General features: G+C 43.0%; 1 protein-coding gene across 7 annotated transcripts in view; it reads right to left on the bottom strand.

Moving 5' to 3' along the window:
* Window positions 1–23,114, bottom strand: part of DPP6 (dipeptidyl peptidase like 6) — a 787,036-nt gene that overhangs the window by 82,557 nt on the left and 681,365 nt on the right. For all 7 annotated transcript variants that reach the window (XM_084618426.1, XM_084618430.1, XM_084618428.1 and 4 more), the window contains 2 exons: window positions 4,773–4,927; window positions 3,461–3,558 (listed from right to left, as the gene is read on the bottom strand). In XM_084618426.1, coding sequence (XP_084474552.1) covers window positions 3,461–3,558; window positions 4,773–4,927 — 253 coding nt within the window. The remainder of the gene's footprint in view (window positions 1–3,460; window positions 3,559–4,772; window positions 4,928–23,114) is intronic.

Raw genomic sequence — 23,114 nt, forward strand, 5'->3', positions numbered from 1 at the left:
GTACTCTGGGGGCATTCTGCATCAAAATATATAAATTCTGCACACAATATTTTAATTTTCTGCAAAATTCTGCAAATTTTGTCTATAAATAAATTGGGAGGCTTCAGCATGGCAGTGGGGAGCATGGAGGTGGAAGATCATGGGACACAAACTCAGTGGTGAGGCTACACCCAAACCTGGCACAGTGCAAGGGCCGCCCATGCCTCAGAAACACCCCGCGGCCCTGCTCCTCTGTGCCAGGTGCACCAGGAGTGGGCAGGCAGGCTCAGCCTAGCAGGATTGAAGTGTGGATGGGCTTAGTGTGGGGCAATCCAGGTGCGGGGTGTGAGGGTTCTGTGTGGGTCAATCTGGATGTGGGTGGCTCAGTGTTGGGATCTCGTTGCAGGGGGTATCTGGATGCACAGGGGCTCATTGGGAGGTTCCGGTTGAAGGGGCAATGGGACACTGCTGGAGGATCCAGGTGAAGGTGATTGGGGTTCAGCAGGGGGAGTCTGGGTGTGGGGGGCTCAGTGGTGGGTGGGTGTAGGAGAGGGGGGCTTGGTGGGGTAGGGATCTGTCTGGGGGGGGGGCTCATTGGAGTGGTCCAGGTCAGGGGGGTGAGGTTTGGCGGCAGCGGGGGGGTGGGGGGGGTCATGGGAGAGTCTGGGTGCACGGGGGTTGGGTGAACAGGGGAGCAGCTCCCAGTACAGTGACCCCTCCCCCAGCAGCTGAGGAGCGATAGGGGCAGTAAGCAGGGGGAAGAGGGTAAAGGGGAGGTGCAGAGCTTCCTGCAGCTGGGGGAGGTTTCTGGGGATGGGTCTTAGCCGGCCCCAGCCGTGGCCTCTCCTTACAGGGGAAGCTGGGACTAGCAGCTGAGCCCGATACACGGTAGGAGCCACAAGCCAAGGCATCTCCAGCCCCAATCTCCCACCCCCACGGTGATTTATCTCTCTGCCAGCTGCTCTGAGTGCCCAAAATGACATGCCCGTGCTGATGGGGTGGGGTGCATGACTGCTCATGAGGATTCCCTTCACTTCCCAATCAGAACTCATTTTTCTCCATGGAAGCAAAGAAATCTGCAGGGGACATGAATTCTGCACACACGTAGTGGCACAGAATTCCCCCAGGAGTAAAAAGGGCAGAGAGGTTTGGGACTTAGGTGAGGGAGGCGTGGGAGTTGGTGGGAGTGGAGGAGTGAGACACTGGGAAGGGGTATGAGGTATAAGTGTCAGGAGGACTGTGGCAGAATAGGTGCGGGGGCACCTGTGAGCCCCATGTTGCTCTGTCTACTGTTTGTATGCCCAGTTCTGGGGGGGCTCTTGCCCCTCTGGGGGTGCCTGAGCCCCTCTCACTGCCCCTGTGTGTATGCTACTGTCTGAGAGTCCAATGCCCACCAGTAGGGGTTGGACCCCCACTCTCCATCACATGAGCTGGGTTTTGAGGGGGCAGGGCTTGCCCTTTTGAGAGGGTCTGAAGCTCCCTCCCTGCATCCATGTGAGCCAGGATCTGCGGAAATCCTTCCCTTTGAGCAGGGAGCTGAGAACAGGCATATTTCATTCATATCACAGGGTGGCTCTAAAGCACTCAGGAGCTGGAAGGGAAAACCTGCTCAGATGAATGGAGTAGTTCACAAGTCTCAGAGCTATTGTTTCAGGTTGTAGTAATCTCCAAGGGGTGTTCTCATTCAACTGAGAACATCACATTCAGGTGAATGAGCCAGTTCACACCTTTCAGAGCTTCCTATGCTGCAGATGCCTGTTTAGAGGAGCCTTATGTCTGTGTTGTGCCTCTATCCTTCCTATGCAAAGGAAGACACTTTAAAATACTCTGAAATCCGCATGCCGACATGGATTATCATGAAATTTTCTATGCCTCATGGGTGTGTAAGATAGGGTTAGTGACCCAAATGTGGCGTCAGTTGAGCCAGGAGTTCCAGAAACATAGGCCCCATAAAGAAGAGCTATTTTTCAAAAAGTTTCTGGGTGGATTTTTTTTGCACAGCACTAGAGAGCAAACTATTATATTGCTGTGACGCAGGTCAAAATGGTCTCAGTTGGCCAGTTTTTACACACGGTAGTGCATGGCACCCACTAAGTCTTTGAGGGACCCAAACAGTGAATGGTGTATAAGAGAACGTACACTTCTTCACTTGCATAGATTTATTGTGGTTACAGTACACGTGCACCAGAAAAGGAAAAACCCATGAGAGGGTTTCTATGCAACCATTTTATACTTGCCTGGGTAACTCAAGAGACTGTGCCAACATCGTTGCCCCTGGTGAGCACCCCACCAATGACAGTTCTAGTCCAAACCTTTGTACACCTGGGCAATATAAAGATTTAATAACCTTTTTTTCCCCTTTAATGGTATTGGATGGAACCCTGTGGGTGGGAGTCGATGGGCTGTAAAAGGTGAGCAGCGTGTACATTTCAGGTTTCAGAGTAACAGCCGTGTTAGTCTGTATTCACAAAAAGAAAAGGAGTACTTGTGGCACCTTCATCATCCAATGAAGTGAGCTGTAGCTCATGAAAGCTTATGCTCCGATAAATTGGTTAGTCTCTAAGGTTCCACAAGTCCTCCTTTTCTTTTTGTACATTTCAGAAACTGTAGACTAGTCAGAGTAAAGGTGTGTGTGTTAACAGGGCACACTGGGGCACTTCTGAAAGAGGGCAGAGTTAGGTTACATAGGCAACCCAACTGTGCATGTCCTGGTTTTCAGAAGTCTGTTGTTTTGCTCAACTTAGTGTTCTGCCAGGGGATGACATATCACCAAGCAACCTTGACTCTGTGTTAACATAGTTTTTTGCCATGGAATATGCTTAAATCCCAGTAAGGTTTTTAAGTGCTTTGCTGAATAGTAATAGACTTAAGTACATGCTTAATGATAAGCGCATCTTTAACTAGTTTGTTGAACTGGGGCCTTACTTTCTAAAAACTGAAGCCTATGCAGAAACAGCAAAAAATTTTGCTTCTAGTTTTGATGAAAGGTTCTTGGATCTAAAAACATTTGCATAAAGCCTTCCTGGTTTCATTTTCATGTTTGAGTGCCAAACCAGCTGAGTTTCGTGCTTGCGCTGCAGTGGTTATATGTCTGTCCCAATGTCTACTTTGAAGCTCTCCCATATTTGGTGAAAATTGTAATTAAGGTATTGTCTTTACAACAGTTAAAATCAGCACATTAAATGAATTTGTTGTGCAGATTTTAGCGCAGTCTAAAGAGTTTCCTCAGAATAGCCCTCAGGCTAATCCTGAGCAAAATGATTTTAAGGAGAAAAAACACACAAACAAACCAACAAAAATAACCTTTATACAAAATCACACTTAAGAAGAAAAATCACTTTCAAGTGGTTCAAGTAGTTACTTTTTTTTATTTGCACAGAATGAAATCATTTAATAGCAGTGGAGGAAAAGGCTGTACAATTAATATTTATAAAGGTAATCTTTGAAGTAAAGCAATAGTATAACATACTAAGCAACTTACCTCATTCTTTGATCATCAGGGGGAGTCATTTCCAGATCATGGGTAGGGCCATTCAAACCAATGACATGTAAAGAAATGCTTGGATTTTCCATTCCAGCCTGGAAATTAAAAATGACAATAAATAACACCTTACATTTATAGATATAACCTTTTATCTGAAGAGATCCTAAAATGCTTTGTAATCATAATATACACAAAAATATCTTATCTTATGAAGTGCAACCACCCCTGGGCTGGAAAGCAGAAACTGTTTAACAATGCACAGAAAAAGCATACAACAGTTTTGAGCAGGCATTGAAGTGTGAGGAACTTAGGATGGTCGGATGTAATGGCCCACATTGAAATTTGGCTAGAACGTTGACAATAACATCTACCACATTTGTGAAAAATGTCATGGTATTTTTAGTAACAAGGGTCAGGATCTCAGTTTGATGCCCTATCTGAAAATGGCAGGGTAGCCTTTAGCCCCATGTTGGACATTGGTTAAACACTGGCTTATGTGAAAGAGCGCCTCCTGCTGAATCATCAGCACCACTTCCTGCAGCATCTATGTATTCTCTCGATGTCTCCTATCTTCAGGAGTAGCTGGGTTTGACTTGGCTTAGCATGTGAGATCTGAGGGGACCACCACACAAAGTGAGATGTCTACAGGAAGCAGCTGTGCAGTACAGTACAACAACATACTATACTGCAGCAGAAAGTAATAATAATATTCCACACTGGCTTGAGATTTGCACCAAATGCTGTTCACCTGCAGTGACAATCTTCTGTAGGGCTCTGCAAAGCAATGCAGGATTGGCCCTTTTCATCCCTAATTCATTTTGTCTCCCTAAAGCTAAGGGTGGTGTGTTTCAGAAGCCTGACTATCTGTCCTGTCTATTATCCCATCTTGAATTTTACAGGAAAGTCTGAGTACTAAATTTTCCTGATTGCCCTTTTCATGTAAAGGCACAAAACCAACAAATATCATAATTTTGTTTGCAACTTCTCAGATGTAGTCATGCCCCATCTAGCATCAAAATACAACTGATTTTGTCCAGGTACAAGAGGGAGAAAGAGTTTAGACTTTATTTTTTCTTTTTACACTTTTGAATGACTATTAGCAGTGTCAGAAAAATGTACTTTTACAAAGGCAGCAAAAGAATAGTGAAGACCACAGTTTAACAGTTCAATGGGGAATGAATGATCTTTTCTCTGTTCATTGCACTGCTTATGAATATGTTCTATTATACATTACCATATCAGAGTCAGCTGGAAACAAAACCATGAAAAATTCAAAACCTGTTGACTGTTTGTTTATATTTTCCCTTACCTTTGGATAATGATATGTTTTAACAGTAGGGTAAAGGCTGCCAGTGTAGACTGGAATTTCCATAGTAGAGACTCTGGAGTCATTTATTGTTGCATATGCTAACCTGGTGCCATCAGGAGACCACCAATGTGCTATATGAGTCTTCAAGATCTCCTCTAATTTAAAAAGAAAAAAGCACCTATTAGACATGAAACCAAACAGCATAGAGCTAAAGATCCTACTCTAATCATAGCACATGGAGGATGCAACAGGAAAATCAGTAAAAAATGCTCAGTAAATTATGCGATATCACTAATGAACACAACTGATAATAAATATTCTCAACATATAGGTTACTAGGCATAAATACTGCTCAAGAAACATCAGGTTGCTTAAATTATCAGGCACATATGCCCATGACACCATAAAAGGCACTGCTGTCGCTGTGTTAGGTATATGGTACACAGATATGTGAACGTACATATTAAGTATGTACTGTACATAATGTCATGTATAAGTATATTGACAGTTTGGGCCTATAGCTAATTGCTGGCAACAAAAAGGATGATATTTCATAGCTGTTATGGACTACTGAAAATGCTTCTGAGATTGAGATTTTATTCTCTTTAAGGAGGTATTGGTGGTCTTAAATTGCTATAGCACTGAAACATAGATACAAGCACATGTCAAGGACTGAAATTTTTATCTTTCTAATTACTGCTCCCAGGTTTGGAAAAGTTTGCTGGTCTGAAGAGGGCAGGTAACACTGGCACATCATATGCTACTGACATAGTAAAAGCATGTCATTCTGATTACCATCTTGCATTTTATTACCACTTCATTTCTGACAATTTTTTCAAACCAGTATTTTATAAACTGCTGGAGTCAGGAATTAATGCTTCACAGCACTGAATGCTGAGACTCCAGACTTTCAGGTGGCATATATATATATATATATATATATATATATATATATATATATTATTGCAGTAGTATCTACTGGTTGTTCAGACATGAGTCACAAAAATTATGTCCTAATTCAAGTGCGTGTGCGTGTGTGTTTGGTGGGAAATCAAAATGGTAATCAGAAAGACAGTGTCTTGCAACATGCCAGGCCCAGAACCACCTCTAATGCTTACCTAATATGAATTCCAAGAACCTGTAGTAGTAGCCAGGGCTTGTCTGCCTACATAGCTGTGCCTTTTAGGGCTGAATTCTCTAGAAGCTTTTGCTCTACAGAATCTGTGATTCTTAGTCTCACATCAAAAGAACAAAACCTATCTTCCTATACAGTAATCTGTACAGGACATGCAATCCCTTCTGCTGTGCTTTAGTCAGGATCATTCATATGATATTAAACCTCTTAAAGAAAATAGATTATTACCTTTCACAAAACTAGAACTTTAGGAAGTCAAGTTAGTGTCTTCCAAATGCCAATAAATAGAGAAGTTTAGGACTTAAAGAGTGATTTCTACAGCCTTTGTATGCATCTAAAAGCTGAAAGCCTCTTTGCAGACAGGATTAGAGAGAGTGTTGGAAACTAGAAGTTATGAAGAAGAGTGAAAACATTCAGAGCTTTGGTCATACAGGGTTTTGGTCCACTGGATCCATGCACCACACCACTCCAAAGAGATCCTCCGGTCTGACCAGAATATGACCTTCCTCTGTTGTGCATAGGGATGGGTTTACAGAGTCCCCATATGCCAGATCGGCACTGTTGTCACTACACACAGACACACATAACTTTTAAGTGTTTTTTTGGGCTTTTCACAGTATGACACTGACAGACCAGCCAACCTGTGTATGATCCATTGGTCTGTGTTTACCTATATCTTGTTAGAAGTTTAACAGTGTAACCAGATTAGCTTGTGGATGCTAATTCCCTGCCACGTCTTAATTTCCTTACATCATATATGTGGATGGGTCAGTTAATCTTAAAATCAAAGATGTGAGACAGTACTCCAACACATTATTAAGGATCTACAACCTATCCTGAAGGATGACCCAACACTCTCACAAATATTGGGAGACAGGCCAGTCCTTGCCTACAGACAGCCCACCAACCTGAAGCAAATACTAACCAACAACCACATACCACACAACAGAACCACTAACCCAGGAACCTATCCTTGCAACAAAGCCCGTTGCCAACTGTGCCCACATATCTATTCAGGGGACACCATCACAGGGCCTAATAACATCAGCCACACTATCAGAGGCTCGTTCACCTGCACATCCACCAATGTGATATATGCCACCATGTGCCAGCAATGCCCCTCTGCCATGTACATTGGTCAAACTGGACAGTCTCTACATAAAAGAATAAATGGACACAAATCAGATGTCAAGAATTATAACATTCATAAACCAGTCGGAGAACACTTCAATCTCTCTGGTCACGCAATTACAGACATGAAGGTCGCTATCTTAAAACAAAAAAACTTCAAATCCAGACTCCAGCAAGAAACTGCTGAATTGGAATTCATTTGCAAATTGGATTCTATTAATTTAGGCTTAAATAGAGACTGGGAGTGGCTAAGTCATTATGCAAGGTAGCGTATTTCCCCTTGTTTTTTCCTACCCTTCCCCCCCCCCCCAGACGTTCTGGTTAAACTTGGATTTATGCTGGAAATGGCCCACCTTGATTATCATACATATTGTAAGGAGAGTGGTCAGTTTGGATGAGCTATTACCAGCAGGAGAGTGAGTTTGTGTGTTTTGGGTGGGGGTGGGGGGTGAGAAAACCTGGATTTGTGCTGGAAATGGCCCACCTTGATTATCATGCACATTGTAGGGAGAGTGGTCACTTTGGATGAACTATTACCAGCAGGAGAGTGAGTTTGTGTGTGTATGGGGGTGGGGGGTGAGAAAACCTGGATTTGTGCTGGAAATGGCCCACCTTGATTATCATACACATTGTAAAGAGAGTGGTCACTTTGGATGGGCTATTACCAGCAGGAGAGTGAGTTTGTGTGTGCGGGGGCAGAGGGTGAGAAAACCTGGATTTATGCTGGAAATGGCCCAACTTGATTATCATACACATTGTAAGGAGAGTGATCACTTTAGATAAGCTATTACCAGCAGGAGAGTGGGGTGGGAGGAGGTATTGTTTCATGGTCTCTGTGTATATAATGTCTTCTGCAGTTTCCACAGTATGCATCCGATGAAGTGAGCTGTAGCTCACGAAAGCTTATGCTCAAATAAATTGGTTAGTCTCTAAGGTGCCACAAGTACTCCTTTTCTTTTTGTGAATACAGACTAACACGGCTGTTACTCTGAAAAGTATAATTGGATTACCTGTGTATGCATCCTAACTAGAATGTTAACTTCAAAGTGATGAGATAATGTGTGCTCTACAAAGAAGAATCCTCAGTCACACGCTGTGCTCAAAACACTTAACAGCCCACTTCACTATAAAGTTGAAATCTTGGGCCTGATCCTTTCATCTCAGGTCTGCTTAAATTTTAACAGGGAAAGTCTAAACCATAGTACCAGATCACCAAGTAGTTACCTGGATTACCCTGGAATTCTCATGAAAAGATTCTATCAGACTCTACATCTAAACTGCATTTTGATTCAAACCTTTTGGGATGATTCCAGAGTGACTTTTGCAAACCAGTAGCTATAACATCACTGCTCTGATACTGAACTATGGACTCTGAAAATCACTTGAATGTATATGATCCTTTAACTCTTCGATCACCTTTAGGTTTTAGTTATGAAAGGATTGGCATCAGTGCAGTTATTGGGTAAGATCTGAGACTCATATTGACCTAGGGTGAGTGTCTGATCCTTTGGGATTGGCAGAACTATAAGTATAGTGAATAGAGTTTTCAGTAACCTCTCATTATATTAGACTTGGTTGTCTAGAGGGGAGCCAAGGGCTGGGTTGCCTACAGGAGACTGTGTTTGGCTTCTTGTTAACCAGTGTGGTACTATTCTTTTGTTACTGGCTCGGTGAATCTAATTATAAATAAACCACCAGTTTGAGGGATTGTCTGCCCTATTTCTTGCAGTGTGCCCTGAGTGTGGCATTCTCCATGTGACCTGTCAAGGTTCCTTCCCCACTCTGAACTCTAGGGTACAGATATGGGGCCTGCATGAAAGACCCCCCCCAAGCTTATTCTTACCAGCTTAGGTTAAAAACTTCCCCAAGGTACAAACTTTGCCTTGTCCTTGAACAGTATGCTGCCACCACCAAGCGTTTTAAACAAAGAACAGGGAAAGAGACCACATGGAGACATCTTCCCCCAAAATATCCCCCCAAGCCCTACACCCCCTTTCCTGGGGAAGGTTTGATAATAATCCTCACCAATCTGTACAGGTGAACACAGACCCAAACCCTTGGATCTTAAGAACAATGAAAAATCAATCAGGTTCTTAAAAGAAGAATTTTAATTAAAGAAAAGGTAAAAGAATCACCTCTGTAAAATCAGGATGGTAAATACCTGACAGAGTAATCAGATTCAAAACATAGAGAATCCCTCTAGGCAAAACCTTAAGTTACAAAAAGACAGAAAACCAGCAATATACATTCCATACAGCACAACCTATTTTACCAGCCATTTAACAAAAGGAAATCTAACGGATTTCTAGCTAGATTACTTACTAACTTAACAGAAGTTCTGAAGAGCATTCCTGATCTGTTCTTGGCAAAAGCATCACACAGACAGACAGACCCTTTGTTCCCCCCCGCCCCTCCTCCAGCTTTGAAAGTATCTTGTCTCCTCATTGGTCATTTTGGTCAGGAGCCAGGGAGGTTATCTTAGCTTCTTAACCCTTTACAGGTGAAAAGGTTTTGCCTGTGGCCAAGAGGGATTTTATAGTTCTGTATACAGAAAGGTGGTTACCCTTCCCTTTATATTTATGACATGGCCCATCCAGGTACCCGCTCACAAATGGGGGTGTATAGAGTGATCAAGGATTTATTCTTTTCAAACTAACTGAGAGAGAGATTGTCACAGAATGCTGTTTATTGTTCTATGGGGAAAGAATTTAGACATGTTACCTAGAGTAATTACTATGCGTAAACTGTCTTTATAACTTTTAAAATATTTTTTCATGTATATATTATTGAAAGACCTTGGTTGTCTCATCCTAGTCCCTAAATGCTCAAATAAAACAAGAAATAATAACAAAATCCCACTACATAATTTGGCAAACGGATCAAGAGAACCTTTTTTGAACAGATGATAATCATGCAGCCTTGGGGTAGATAACTGTTATTCATCTTACCCAAACATTCTCAGGCTATTTTCATCAAGAGTCAAATCTCACTCCCTTGAGTTCAGTGGGCTTTTGCCTAAGTCAATGAGTAGGTCTGGGCCCATTCTTTTCACCTTCTTTCAAATCATTTGTCAGATTGGAATGTCTAAGGGACAGGGACATTATTTCTTGTTTGATATCTTAAGGCAACATTTTCAATTTTAATACAACGAAATTAATAACACTATACAAAGCTACATACAGCAGTCATTCTTACAACTTTTTAGCTTGCCTGTGGTAGCTAGATACATTAGGACAGTATTGGCAATATTCCTTTATGTTTAAGGATAATATTTGCCTAAGTATAGGGGACGTTGCAAACACTGAGATTGTGGTTGCTGTCCAGTTATACAAGGCAGCATTGAAAAGGTTTTGATGGCAACCAATGTAAATAATTACTACTTCTACTAATAATAATCATAACTTAATGACAACCCAAGACCTTCCCAGTACAAGCTTGGGAGGGTGAATGAGAAATATGAAATATTACAAACAGCAGAATAGATCTACTTGGCAAAATGTTGTTGGAATATTTTCATTGTATTGTCCTATTAAAATACGGCTTTTGGCTTTTTATGTTAGCAGCTCATTAAAGACATAATTGAGCATTAGAAGGAAAGGGGTAAAAAGCATTGCAGACAAATCTTTGACATTTTCACATTAATTAGGAATGACTTTATTCAGCAAACATTTTCTCCAAGCTCTCAGGCTTAATGAAGCAGTTCAGCTGAAGGTCACATGCCAAGTGAGGTTTTAGTGGCCATTTTGTAGGCCTCTGTTGCTGAGATTTAATTGCGTGAACCTTTGCCTTGAAACAATGCCAGGATCTTGCCATTATTCGAAAGAGCAATTAGCTTTAGCAAAGCAGAGAACGTATTTATGAATACAAAGTAAGTATCAGAGAGTGGGGGCCTCTTTATTCTTCATATTCATAATCACCTCATGAACATAAGGAACGGTTACTAACCTTACAGCAACCGTGCATCTTCAAGATGTTGTAAACATCGACCCCACTGTACAGCAACATGGGATCAGCACCTTTGGCTAGCAGTGTCCACTGGAGCTGGGCATGCACTCTCTGCCTCCTCATGTGTCCATGTGAAAACATAAAGGGCAGGGCTCCTGTGACCCTCCCTCGGCTCTCTCACAGCTTGAAGCCCATGGTATCTGAAATCACTGGAGGGTAAGTAATGGGATCCACATTGACTACAGCATCTGGAAGAACAACGGTTACTGTAGGGTAAGAAATCTTTCTTCATGTGTGTGTCAGTGTGGAACCCACTGTCGGTGAATGGCAAGCAGTATCCCCTCAGGACGGTGGGAACGAAGAGTTTCAGCGTACCAGTGAAACAGCGGTTGCAGTATTGCTCTCCTGAATGTGGCGTCTGACCTGGTGCCTAAGTTCAAGGTGCAGTGCTTGACAAAAGTCAGTAGGTTACTCCATAGTGCTGCCTTGCAACTTTCCAATACTGACACATTCCTGAACCAGACAGAGGATACTGCTTTTGCTCTAGTGAAATGAGCCTTGATGTTTGGGGGGAGAGGTGCATCAGCCAGTTTCCTTTGTAATGAGACAGCTTAATATTTAGAACATTCTGTCCTATGGATAGAAATAGAATGACTTAACCTGTCAACTTAATAAGTCCTGGATACATCTAATGTGTGTAATTTCTTTTCTCATGGTGCCGAGTGTGGCTTTGGGAAGAAGATAGACAAGTTGACTGGTTTAGATTAAATTTTGAGACCCCCTTAGGAATGAACTTCAGGTGAGCTCTCAGCATCACCCTGTCCCTATTGGAACATCATATAGAGAGGTTTGGCCATAAGTGCCCGGAGCTCGCTCACTCTTCTGGCTGAATTGATAGTCACCAGGAAAACAGTCTTCTGAGTAATGTAATGCATGGAGCTGTCTAAGACAGGTTCAAAGGGAGAGTCCATGAGCCTCAGAAGGACTATACTGAAGTCTTAGGCAGGGGTAGTTCCCAGTGTGAGAAACATTTGATAATGTTGGGTAAGAAAAGATCATATACAACTGCACAGGCAGATGGCAAACCAAAATTGCCACCAGATGCACCTTATTCAAGCTGAACAAAAGGCTGGCCTGCTTTAAGAGTAATATATAGTCCAGGGTCTTTGATGTTGGGGTTTGTAAAAGGTACTAACTGTGCAGGGCTGCTCATATCGAGAACCTCTTCCATTTAGAGTACATTTTCCTGGTAGATGTTTTCCTGATCCGTACCAGGATTTTCTGGAGCTGCAGGGAGCAGCATGTGTCCATCATACTCAGCCAGCCAATGGGCAGGCCATCAATCAGGTACAGTCACTTTGGGTCTGGCTGGAGCGTCTGGCCATGGTGCTGTGAGATCTTGGTGGTCTGGAAGCTGGAATGGCCATCTATGAGAGGTCAGTCAGCCCAAACTGCCTCAACCAGTATGGAGCTACGAGAATGATCATGTTTCAGAGTAGCAACCATGTTAGTCTATATCCGCAAAAAGAAAAGGAGTACTTGAGGCACCTTAGAGACTAAGAAATTTATTTGAGCATAAGCTTTCATGCATCCGATGAAGTGAGCTGTAGCTCATGAAAGCTTATTGTCAAATAAATTTGTTAGTCTCTAAGGTGCCACAAGTACTCCTTTTCTTTTTGAGAATGATCATGGCTTTGTCTCTATTGATCTTGGAAATCATCCTGAGAATCAGGGGAATTGGTGGAAAGGCACAGAACATCTGTTCCACTGGTCTTGAGCTCTCAGGCCCCCTCTGAAGCAAAAGTTCTGACAATTGCTCTTTTCCTTGTTGGCGAACAAGTCTATTATAAGAGATTCCCAAAGATGGATTATTGCTCCTATGATGGAGCTCTGCAGGGACCATTCAGGATTAGTTATGGATTAGCTCCTCAGGGTGTCTGCTAGGCTGTTGCTAACTCCTGGGAGATGAAGGTCATCAGGGATACCCTGTTCTGCTGGCACCAGATCCTGAATTTGATGGCTTACAAGCAGAATGGCAAGGAGCAGGCACCCTTTGTTTGTTTATGTAGTGCACAGCTCTCATGTTGTATGTAAAGACTTGTATTATTGGGGTTTCAAGGACAGGTAGGAATGCCATACAGGTGCCCTGAGCTCCAAAACTTTCATAAACTGTCTCATGTTGTCCAGAGACCAAGTTCCTGGAATTTATAGGTGATCCAAATGAGCTCCGCAACCTAGCTCTACTGCATCCATGATCAGTTTCTTTGCTGAGGATGGGAATGAAAAGGGCACTCCTGATATCTTATCAGGGAATAGGTTGGCCTGAGTAAGAGCTGAAATTGTGGGACAAATTATTCCTTTTCTCGCATGAGTGCACTGGAAGGAGAAAGCTCATAGGGAGCGCCTGTCCTTTGTCCATCCATGCAGAATGTGATCATCATCATTTCACTCTAGGTGCTGGCTGGCACTGTCTGCAGCATTTGGGTTAAGCATCTATCCATCACTCCACCCTTAGAGCTGTCCTAAAAAGCATTGTTGGCGACATTTTTCTCTATCTTTCCAGTTATCAATTTTATATTTCGTCTTTTTCTTCTTTATTCCCTCCTGCCCCCCGATTCCCTCCATCCTAGTCATTTAAAAAAATGAATTGAAAAAGAAAAAAAATGGAAAAAATCAAAACAGACAATAGAAGGACAAACCAAAAAGTGAAAAAAGATAAACAGAAAAATACATAGAAAAAAACCTAAAAATTCTAATCAATCAATCGATCGATCCATCAATCCAACCCTCTTTCTCTCCCTCCCTCCCCCCGGGCCAATAATAATAATTAAAAAAAACCCCACAGGTCAGCTTTGAACCCTGGAAAATGAAAGTAATTCCAAAATTTTGACATTTTTCATACAGTTGTGTTTACAGTTTTTGACCAGCTCTAAACACTAACATCAGTTCATGTTTGTTGTATTTTGAAAGAGCCAACATCCTGGGCCACTGCTGTGCTGAGAGTACTTACAGGTCTCCATGCTATCTGCAGACAGCTTAACACAGTACGGGGCTAAACATCCTAGCTTCAGATGATGCAGGTGATGTGCGGGGAAGATATTTCCCTAAGCAGCCATTCCGCCTTTGCTGCTTATCTTCCATAACTCCTGCAACGGAGCTGGAGTGACTAGTTATGCAGGAAGGGACCGATATACATCAGCTTTCAGGGGGGCAGGATCACATGGAAGGAGTTCCAACCATGGTCGCCCTCACTCTATACCCACATTTCAATTTGTACCACTGCATATGGAGCGGAGCATTGCACTGAATGCAGCTGTCCTGCAGGTACTTACAAAGCCCTTCTTCAGGATAATGCAAATCAATGCATGATTGCCCCCAAGGTCTTTTCTATCCTTAATTTCTATGATTGTTATCAGCATGCCCAGCAGGGAAGGTTGCGAGGAATAAAGAAGCCAAGAGTTTCTCTCTTTTTTTTAGATGTAATAACTAAAGTATAGACTCATTCATGTCTGTGGCAGACAAGAAAGCTTCTAAAGATTTAAATTTGGAGTATGCTGTGATGAACTCTATTAAGCTGTATGGGCCAGATCTTCAGGTGGTATAAACTGATACACCATCATTACCTAACTACCCCAATTCACACCAGCCATCCCTGGAAATGGCTCAGCAGTCAGGGTTATGTTTTTTACTGCAACTACACAAGCAGAAGCCTTTTGCATCTCAAAAGGTGAGAAGCAACCTCTAAGGAGGGTGAAATGGATTGAAGGAGTTTTTATTTATCACCTCCTCACCCCCCAAGAAATCCTTATCTTTCACATGATTACTCTGTTCATGCACCAAAGCTCATGTCCTCTCTCTTTCAGTAGGAAATCAAAACAAGGACCAAGAAAGCCATGACCACAGGTGATAATATAGACAGAAAGTAAATACTTTGATTCTTTTTCTTCACACACTTTGCTGTCAATAGAACAAATTAATCTCAGTATATATTAATTTTCCCATAAGAAGTTATGCAAAATGTTCTCAGTCTAAGATACTTTCCTTTTCTTCTGTTGTTACTTTGATTGCTAATGTGTTAAACCCAGTAAGAGTGACAGCTGATCAAGGAAAATCAGCAATTTTATTTATGGAGTATATTGCAGATGGTGCACTGAAAACACTGTATTGTTTTATTAAAATTGTGAATAAAAAGGAAGTTTAAACAAAAGGAAATTAAAGTCTCAGAAAGGCCACATCTTATATTAGGAGAGAAAACTCAAAGAATTTGTCAGTAAGAACCATCAAAAGAAGATAAGAGGAAGAGCGATCAGAGAAAGGGAAGAGGGTCTGCAAAGGGAGAAAACAAAGAGTTCTGAGATAAGGGAAACCACTGGGGTCTTCACTGAAATAACAAACCCATACAAATGCTTATTTGACAGGTGCCATCTTTTTAAAAATCAATTATTAGATCATCTCAAATCACCCACCACACATCCAACTAGATTACCATTTTACAGTCTTAAAGCAGGCTGTTTTACTCTGTTAGGGAAAATGCATTGTTCAGATAGGCCTTCAGTGAGACATATTGTGCTGACTGTTTCCAAAGATCACAGTGTCATATTCCTGCCATGCTCACTTAGATTTTTCTCTCAGTTACTTTGGTGTAATCCCAGAATAACACCGACTCCATAATTTTATGTGCCCTACTGTGCGCACAAAATTGTCAAGGTAATACATATTATATAGGTAGTGCCTGACTCAGCCAGTCTACGGTATTTCTATACCACTGTAAACGTTGATCTCACTTATACTCATGTAGCACCACTAACTTTGGCGGACATAACCCTGATTTATACTGGCATGATATCAGAATCAAGCATTATGCTGCAGTAACTTTAAAAAAATGCAATCCCCAAGGAATGGTGAATGTATTATAGGAAAGCAAAGACAGAATCTTCCCAGATTATCATAGAATCATAGAATATCAGGGTTAAAAGGGACCTCAGGAGGTCATCTAGTCCAACCCCCTGCTCAAAGCAGGACCAATCCCCAACTAAATCATCCCAGCCAGGGCTTTGTCAAGCCTGACCTTAAAAACCTCTAAGGAAGGAGATTCCACCACCTCCCTAGGTAACGCATTTCAGTGCTTCACTATCCTCCTAGTGAAAAAGTTTTTCTTAATATCCAACCTAAACCTCCCCCACTGCAACTTGAGACCATTACTCCTCGTTCTGTCATCTGCTACCACTGAGAACAGTCTAGATCTATCCTCTTTGGAACCCCCTTTCAGGTAGTTGAAAGCAGTTATCAAATCCCCCCTCATTCTTCTTCCACAGACTAAATAATCCCATTTCCCTCAGCCTCTCCTCATAAGTCATGTGCTCCAGCCACCTAATCATTTTTGTTGCCCTCCACTGGACTCTTTCAAATTTTTCTACATCCTTCTTGTAGTGTGGGGTCCAAAACTGGACACAGTACTCCAGATGAGGCCTCACCAATGCCGAATAGAGGGGAACAATCATGTCCCTCGCTCCGCTGGCAATGCTCCTACTTATCATCATTAACAGTATTATCATATTGTCTCAGAGCCCTAGTCATAGACCAGGATCCCATTGTGCTAGGGTTCCATCCAGTCCTATGAATCTTGTGTGCAGAGCCCAACCTCCAAAAAGGCATTCTCCCACTCTTCCAAGCAGCCCTTCCCTTGAACATCTGTGCAAAGTGAGGGGGAGGCAGAGCTGCACTACTGACAACCAGATCGTGCCCCAGACCCCTTCCCAAACACATACATTCTAAAGAACCTGAAAAATAAACACCAAACAAAAGGACACCATGTTCATTTTGAAAAATTCCATAAGCATTCATAATTTCTGTAGTGTCCTTGGTGTAGTGTCCACGGCCTGCGGAGTTATTTGCTGTAGCCAGCCAAGCTCCCTGCTCCCCCCACGAGTTATTTCCTATGGCCACCAAGCTCCTCTCACCCGCCGCCCCCCCCCAGACCGCGTCCCCACTCCTCTGCCTATCTCCAGGTGCTTCCCACCACCAAACAGGTGTTTGGTGGCACTTTGCGCTTTCCAGGAGGGGGGGGAGGAGCAGGGAGCCGCGTGCTCAGGGGAAGAGGCGGAGAAGAGGTGGGGCAGGGGCAGAGATTTGGGGAAGGGGTTGGAATAGGGGCAGAGAGGGGGTGGAGTTGGGGTGGGGACTTTGGGGAAGGGATTGGAATGGGGACAGGGAAGGGGCGGGAAGAGGCGGGGCAGGGGTGGGGCCTCATGGAAGGGGTGGAGTGGGGGTGGGGCTGGGGGCAGCGTGCCGGGGGTGTCAGTGACGTGGTCCTTGGGCCAATGTACTAGTCCTCATGTGGCCCTCATGGTGATTTGAGTTTGAGATCCCTGGTGTAGAGCGTGCTTTTCGAGCCAGGCAGTTTTAAACAACAAAGGTCCCGGCTCTGAGGAACTCACAGCCAAGTGGCAGCAGTGTTATAGAGAGGCCATCCCTATGAGGCACAGAGCAGAACCAACAGCCTGTATTTAGGAAGTGCCTGGATGTGAGTGGCAGGCCTAAGGATTTTAAAAGCCATAATCTCAGGGAAATGAGAACAGCTGGGTCACTGTGTATCCCCTCAAGCACAAGGAAGGAGTGGGCTGAAAATGGCATGTTAATCTCCTCTTAGTCGTGAAGTTTAATTATTTGGAACACATTGTTTTCCGCTCAGGCAGCCTTCCAGTCCCCGGCATCGACACACAACATTCTCATTAGTCTCTAGTATTCATCAAGAGAACTATGTGGACTCCCCCGTTTGAAAAGTGACAGGCAAAGAAGGGGTTTATTTATCAACCCAGCCAACATGTGTAGTGTGGAGCTGATCACCTAATGGTGTTTGTAGGTTAGCTATCATCCTGGTCTCCACTGCGCTGCCAAATCCTGCCCTGGCTGGAGCAGAATGTGAGCAGTGCTTCCTTTGGTACAGGGATCTTGCCAGCCAGGGCAGAGTTCTTCAGGGTGGACCAGCGGGATACATTTTGACTGCTGCTTTGAGAAGAAGCACAGTGTAGTCCTACCTGCAGCTGACTAGGGCTTATTGTTGTTCACAAGATAAGCATATGGCCTGTTTTTCATTGATACTGAGTGGAGGTTAATTTGAATGAGATTGTGGGTGCTCAGTACTTATCAGGATGGGGTAGCTGGGCCCGGGTGGGAAGCTAGACATGTTTCATAATCTGTAGACCATGCCCTCTTGGGGAACGCTGTGTGCAGACTGCCACGTTAGCTGGCCAGCTCTCTGCACGCTGGCAAGAGACTGTGCTTTGCTGCTTTAGCCACGATGAGCCATAGGCAAAGAAGCTGCTGATATTTTCTCCTTCCCCCCAGCAGAGGGCAGGATCTAGCCAATATTCTCCATAAAAAACCCACAAAGCACAAATTTCTTAATGACAGGTTTCAGAGTAGCAGCCGTGTTAGTCTGTATCTGCAAAAAGAAAAGGAGTACTTGTGGCACCGTAGAGACTAACAAATTTATTTGAGCATAAGCTTTTGTGAGTACAGCTCACTTCATCGGATGCGATGAAGTGAGTTGTAGCTCACGAAAGCTTATGCTCAAATAAATTTGTTAGTCTCTAAGGTGCCACAAGTACTAAATTTCTTAATGTATTTTAAGAAGGAATATCACCAAAACCACCAACCCCTGATATGCTGCTAGGTCTATCACAGAAATGACAGAGAGACTCAAGTTCTAAAGTGAAAGATTCATAGATTCCAAGGCCAGAAGGGACCACTGTGATCATTTAGTCTGACCTCCTGTGTAACACAGGGCATAGAATGTCCCCAACTAATTGCTAGAGTATAGTTTTCTGACATACTGGGGTCTAACTTAGCTGTTACCACTCAAGAAAGGGATCTTGGAGTCATTGTGGATGGTTTTCTGAAAACATCCACTCAATGTGCAGTGGCAGTCAAAAAAGGTAACAGAATGTTGGGAAACATTAGGAAAGGGACAGATAATAAGACAGAAAATATCATAATGCCTCTATATAAATCCACAATACACCCACATCTTGAATACTGCGCCCCATCTCAAAAAAGATATACTGAAATTGGAAAAGGTACAGAAAAGGGCAACAAAAATGATGAGGGGTATAGAACAGCTTCCATATGAGGAGAGATTAATAAGACTGGGACTTTTCAGCTTGGAAAAGAGACGACTAAAAGGGGATATGATAGAGGTCTATAAAATCACGACTGGTGTGGAGAAAGTAAATAAGGAAGTGTTATTTACTCCTTCTCATAACACAAGATAACTGATTGGCCATCTCAGCCACTCCATTATCTTGCCCCAGAACAATGTCAGGCCGAGAGGCCTATAATTACCCAGGTTGTCCCTTTTACTGTTTTTTAAAAGTTGGCACATTAGCTTTCTTCCAGTCTTCTGGAACTTCCCCAGTTCTCCAACACTTATTGAAAATCAACATTAATGGACCAGCAAGCTCCTCGTCCAGAAATTTAAAAACTCTTGGATGCAAGTTAACCGGACTTGCTGATTTAAAAATGCCTAATTTTAATAGCTTCTGTTTAACAACCTGCAGAGATACTAGTGGAATGGAAAGAGTGTTATCACCACAGGATGAGACTACAAGACTTGTCTTTTTCCCAGACACAGAACAGAAATATTTACTGAACACTTCTGCCTCTTCTGCATTGTTGTTGATAACAACAGGTTTTGGATGCACTTATTTTATTTAAGCAATTGGCAAACATCCTTGATTTCAGAACTTTTGGAGGGCTTAAACTGCTGATGGTACCCATTAAGGACCTAATTGTGCCCTCAGGTAAATCCTGCAACTCCCACTGGCGTACATATGGGAGGGAAGAACTGGGCTGTGGACGTTTTATTGACATGTAATTGTACTAACCAGGTAATCAGGGTGGGTCAAAAGCTCCCCCATCCCTGGAAACAAACACAAAAAAGAAAAAAGGGCCAGAAACACATTGTGCTACCCATGGTGAAGGCGTGGGGGGATGAACAGATTCTTCTCATTGGGGGGAGCGGCTGCAGATGCTCAGAGGGCTGAGGAGCCTTGAAATTCCACAGAGTTCAAAGTCAGGCCCCGCCCTACAGATCCGGGGGCTGTGAATCATGTCTGTGCCTCCACGCTGTCTTGGCTCACACAAGAACTGTACTGCCAATAGCCCCACTCCAGGAGACAAAGAGATCATGGAGGGGGGGATTTTTCTTCAAGGATTTCACTTGGAAACCAAACTTTTCTCTGTGGGGAGACGAATAATCCCACCTCTGCTGAGATCTGATTCTTCTTTCCAGTGCTGTTCTTATTTACTTAGCAGTCCACTCAGAGGTCCCTATCAGGATTGGGAATCTGATGTGTTAGGCCCTGTACTATCACATAGGAAGACATGGCCCTTCAGGCAGGTACAATTCTCTTTCTTTCCACTTTTGCTGTTTTCAGACAGGCCTTTTTTGGCTTTTTGTCCATGCCTTGCAGTGGAGGAGATCAGTCAGTTCACAGTCTCTAAACAGCCATAGCTGTTTGCTGTTAGATACATTCAGGCACGTGATGGATTCATGTCCACAGTGTTTCTCAGGATGGCACTCAATGCTGAGCAAGCTATCTTTTCCCCCGGTTTATATCCATCACTGTCACTGTAAAATCTCTCTTGAATCACTGTTGCCAGATCAATGCATAGAAGATATTTTAGGAACAAGTGAGACTCTCATCTGCCAAGATACCTGGCGACAATCAAACAATGAATGAATTATGAAAGTAAGGATGTTAATTACAGATTTCATAATGAATTATTCTCATTTCTAACATCCATTCCAAAACAGCACGCGCACCTGGGAAACCCAGTTCAAAGCAGCAATCTGCTTGTGTATTGCTAATGCACAGTAAGAATGTAATTTCCCGTCACTTGGCATAAACATAAACCCTATGGCCTGTTGACAGTTCTCCATGAAAGCTTGTGAGATAGAGGTATTGAATATATAATAGCCTTTTGCTGGCAGAAATCCTCTGAGGATTTGCAATACTTCGCACAAGCACTCTTTATTGGTATAGTATTAGGCGTTCATTGCAAGGAGGTCATATCAAAAGTCAGGGGTGGCCAAACTTACTGACCATCGGAGCCGCATACGATAATCTTCAGAAGTTCAAGAACCACAAGACAGATTCAACCTGCCCCACAGGGCAGTGCTTCCCAGGGCGTGGGGCTAAAGCCCTGAGACTCTCCTCCCCAAAGGGCAGAAACCCCTAGCGCCACCACCCTGCCACATGGCAGGAGCCCCGAGCTGCCACTCAGGCTGGTAAGCTGAGAATTGGGGAAGCATGGGGGGCTTCATGAGCCACACTTTAACTGTAAAAGAGCCACATGCAGCTCTCGAGCCATGGTTTGGCCAGGCCTGTCGTAGTTTTCAGTTGTTAAGACTTAACTGAGACAGAAGTGATGTTTGCACATCTGACTGGAAGACAGTAGATCCCCTTACAGAGAAGTCTTTCTCCTTCCACATAACAGCTTTGCTGTGGCTGGAAATACAGTTTGCTTATCTGTGCAATGTAGGAAACAAATTGGGGCTTTCACAATGAACAGAGGTTTAGTCTACTCAAACTCACTATGAGTAGGTTTCACTGCCTCTTTCCCTTTAAATAAAAGGGTTATAGACTCTGCCTGGCTGACTTGTAGGCTTTAAGAACGAAAAGCAATGCGGTGCAGAGCTTGACACAAGGGACCAGTGCCAATTGCAAGTGACATACGAGAAAGTTAGCAATCACAAAACCCCCTGAATTCGACGATCCAAAATTCATTAAAAGATTGCTGTGGGGCACTTGTGTTCCTGAAATATTGCATTCTCCCTTGAAGTTTCATAAGGAACAGGAAAGACAAGAAGGCTGAACAGCAGCAGGTTGCTATTACAGAACCTGACTCTACAGTCAATGGAACTTTTATTAGTACTCACACAAGGTGCCCTCTTTGAAGTCAAAACTACTTGGGTGAGTAACTTGTTACTCAATCTGCGTAGCACTCCTTCACCCAGGAAATCCTGTTCACTTCAAACAGGTTACCTGGTATAAGTGCTAAAATATGTCATTAACGGTTGCACCATTAGGTCCAAAGTTGTAAAATGGGAAATTGTTGCACATTAATAGACCTTGATACAGTCCTGAAGCCCTTACCTAGGCAAAACAGAATCCTATGAGCCAACACATGAAACCCTCACTCAGAGGTTATGCTGTCTTTACTCAAGCAAAACTCCCATTATCTTCAGCACTGAATAAGGATTCAGGCTCTGGTCAAATGAGAGTTTTATCTGAGTAAAGGCTATGGGCCTGATATGATCGAACAGAAGTGTAAATCAGGAGTAATTTTACTGAAGTCAAGGGAGTTATACTGGTGTAATATAGGAGTGAGATCAGGATTGAGTCCATAGCAGTATGCCAGAATAGCCATCTTTCTAAATAATAGCAAAATTTATTATTAAAATGCTATTTTTATACTGATGGCATGAAATAGTTAGGCTCTAGACTGGTGACACATTCTAAGTCCCTCTAAGAACAAAATCTCTATTTTCTAAAATTTCTAAAATTTTTGCCCAATCTCCAAAACCTGATATATTATCAAGATGAAAACTGTCATCACTATAGAGTAAGTCATTGCCAAAGGTGGAGAGAAAGAGAGTGAGAGAGAAATAACCAGAGTTATACACTATTGCAGCCATATCTGATGTTTGCCAACACATACTAGAGCCGATGAGTATGTACCCACTTCTGAGGAGGACAGTGTGACCCCAGTTCAGAAAAAGTCCTTAAGCAGATGCTGAAACCCATTCTTATCCAGAAAAACACATGCTTACTTTTTAAATTCAAAAATATATATTTTATTTACTCTGTTTAAAGTGCCCACTCAGTGAAATCCCTTCTGTACCTGCAACTTTGCTGCTCATATGAAAATGCTATACAATAGGAGGGCCAAGAGAACGGAGCAGAAAACGTGTACAGCCCCTCACAAAACAGTACATACTTGTGTGCATACATCTCTTCCATTTGGTGGACTTGGATGAAGCACAGTCATTCACAGGATTCATAAATGCTCTAAAGGATTGCATAGAAGTGCATCCCTGGAGTGGACATTTAAAAATCTCTTTACAA

This window comes from Lepidochelys olivacea (assembly GCF_965140295.1).
Source record: "Lepidochelys olivacea isolate rLepOli2 genome assembly, chromosome: 2".
NCBI classification, from domain to species: Eukaryota; Metazoa; Chordata; order Testudines; family Cheloniidae; genus Lepidochelys; species Lepidochelys olivacea.